Source organism: Frankliniella occidentalis, unplaced genomic scaffold, assembly GCF_000697945.3.
Source record: "Frankliniella occidentalis isolate FOCC.00 unplaced genomic scaffold, Focc_3.1 Scaffold15, whole genome shotgun sequence".
NCBI lineage: Eukaryota > Metazoa > Arthropoda > Insecta > Thysanoptera > Thripidae > Frankliniella > Frankliniella occidentalis.
In genome coordinates, this window is record NW_026267145.1 from 827,665 (window position 1) to 828,988 (window position 1,324).

At 55.8% G+C, this 1,324-nt stretch overlaps 1 protein-coding gene across 1 annotated transcript in view; it reads left to right on the forward strand.

The window, feature by feature from the left end:
- Positions 1-1,324, forward strand: part of LOC113217036 (adenylyl cyclase 78C-like) — an 87,658-nt gene that overhangs the window by 75,114 nt on the left and 11,220 nt on the right. The window contains exons 7-9 of the mRNA XM_052264010.1: positions 179-368; positions 743-892; positions 978-1,057. Of these exons, the coding sequence (XP_052119970.1) occupies positions 179-368; positions 743-892; positions 978-1,057 (420 nt within the window). The remainder of the gene's footprint in view (positions 1-178; positions 369-742; positions 893-977; positions 1,058-1,324) is intronic.

Sequence of the window (1,324 nt, forward strand, 5' to 3'; positions counted from 1 at the left end):
CAGAGGACCTACCCCCCACCCCCTCCTCCTACCCGCTGGGTTTTGCTGGATCACCTTCTCTTCTGCTCTCCTTTTTTCCCCCGTCCAAACTCGCTGCGCAACGGCGCCAAGTCCATCTATCTCTTTGGTGCGAAAAGTAAGGGAGGTTGACGGCTGTCGCCCCTTTTGCCGGTTGCAGAGACACATCGCCACCAAGGAGCTCATCTCCAACGGGCTGCTCTACGTGGCGGTCAACTTCGCGGGCATGTACACGAGGTACCTGACGGACCGCGGCCAGCGCAGGGCCTTCCTCGAGACGCACCGGTCCATGGAGACGCGCTTCCGGACGCAGAAGGAAAACGACAGACAAGAGAAGCTTCTACTCTCCGGTGAGTCCATTTAACTTGAGGGTCGAACAGAGTGGCCATCAATTGCAAATTTGATAAAATATGATATTGTATTAGTTATGTTTAGAAATTTATTTTTACGAAACTGTTGTTTGGCATTGCATTGAGTATGTGCGTCCCCAAAACTATTTGATTTATACTTCGGTGTTCTCATTAATTTACTTCTTCTTACTGTCATGCGACAAAAAGAAAAAAGTCAACCCTACCATTTCGTTGAATGTGTATCTTGCTAAGTAGTAGAAAAGAAACGGGTGGGAATACCAGCTTGTGATCCCAGCTGGTAGCTGAAAAAGCCCCGGGGCCTACCCGTGTCCACAAGCCGCGTTCTTTCATTTTCTGGCGTTTGCTACTCGCAGTGCTGCCGGACTTCGTGGCCAAGGAAATGATCCAGGACATTGCGAACGAGGAGGAGAAGGGCGCCTTCGTGCCGCACCAGTTCCACAAGATCTACATCCACTGCTACGAGGACGTGTCCATCCTCTTCGCAGACATCAAGGGCTTCACTGGTGGGTCCCTCTTTCTCTCTCTACCTCTCTGCACTGTTGTGGTGCGTCCCCGTGATCAGCCTCTCACTGTGTTTCTGCCCCGCAGCCCTGGCCAGCCAGTGCAGCGCCCAAGAGCTGGTGCGGGTGCTCAACGACCTGTTCGCGCGCTTCGACAAGCTGGCCGCGGTGAGTGGGGGCTCCGCGTGCCGCCCGTACCGGCAGGCCCGGCAGGCGCAGCACCTCGCCTCGACAAAAGACGAGCTGCGTAATCACTTCCGCTCGACCAAGCAGGCGCCAAGGGCTGTCGACTCAGGACGAAGGGGGGCGCGAGCAAAGTCCACGGCGACGGGACGCCCTTGGACTTGGAGGGGGGCCCGAGTGACCGCTTCCAGCCTGCGTTTCACTTCTCTCTTCCAACAGCCCACGCACCCTTCCTCTCCTGCCATCTGTCTG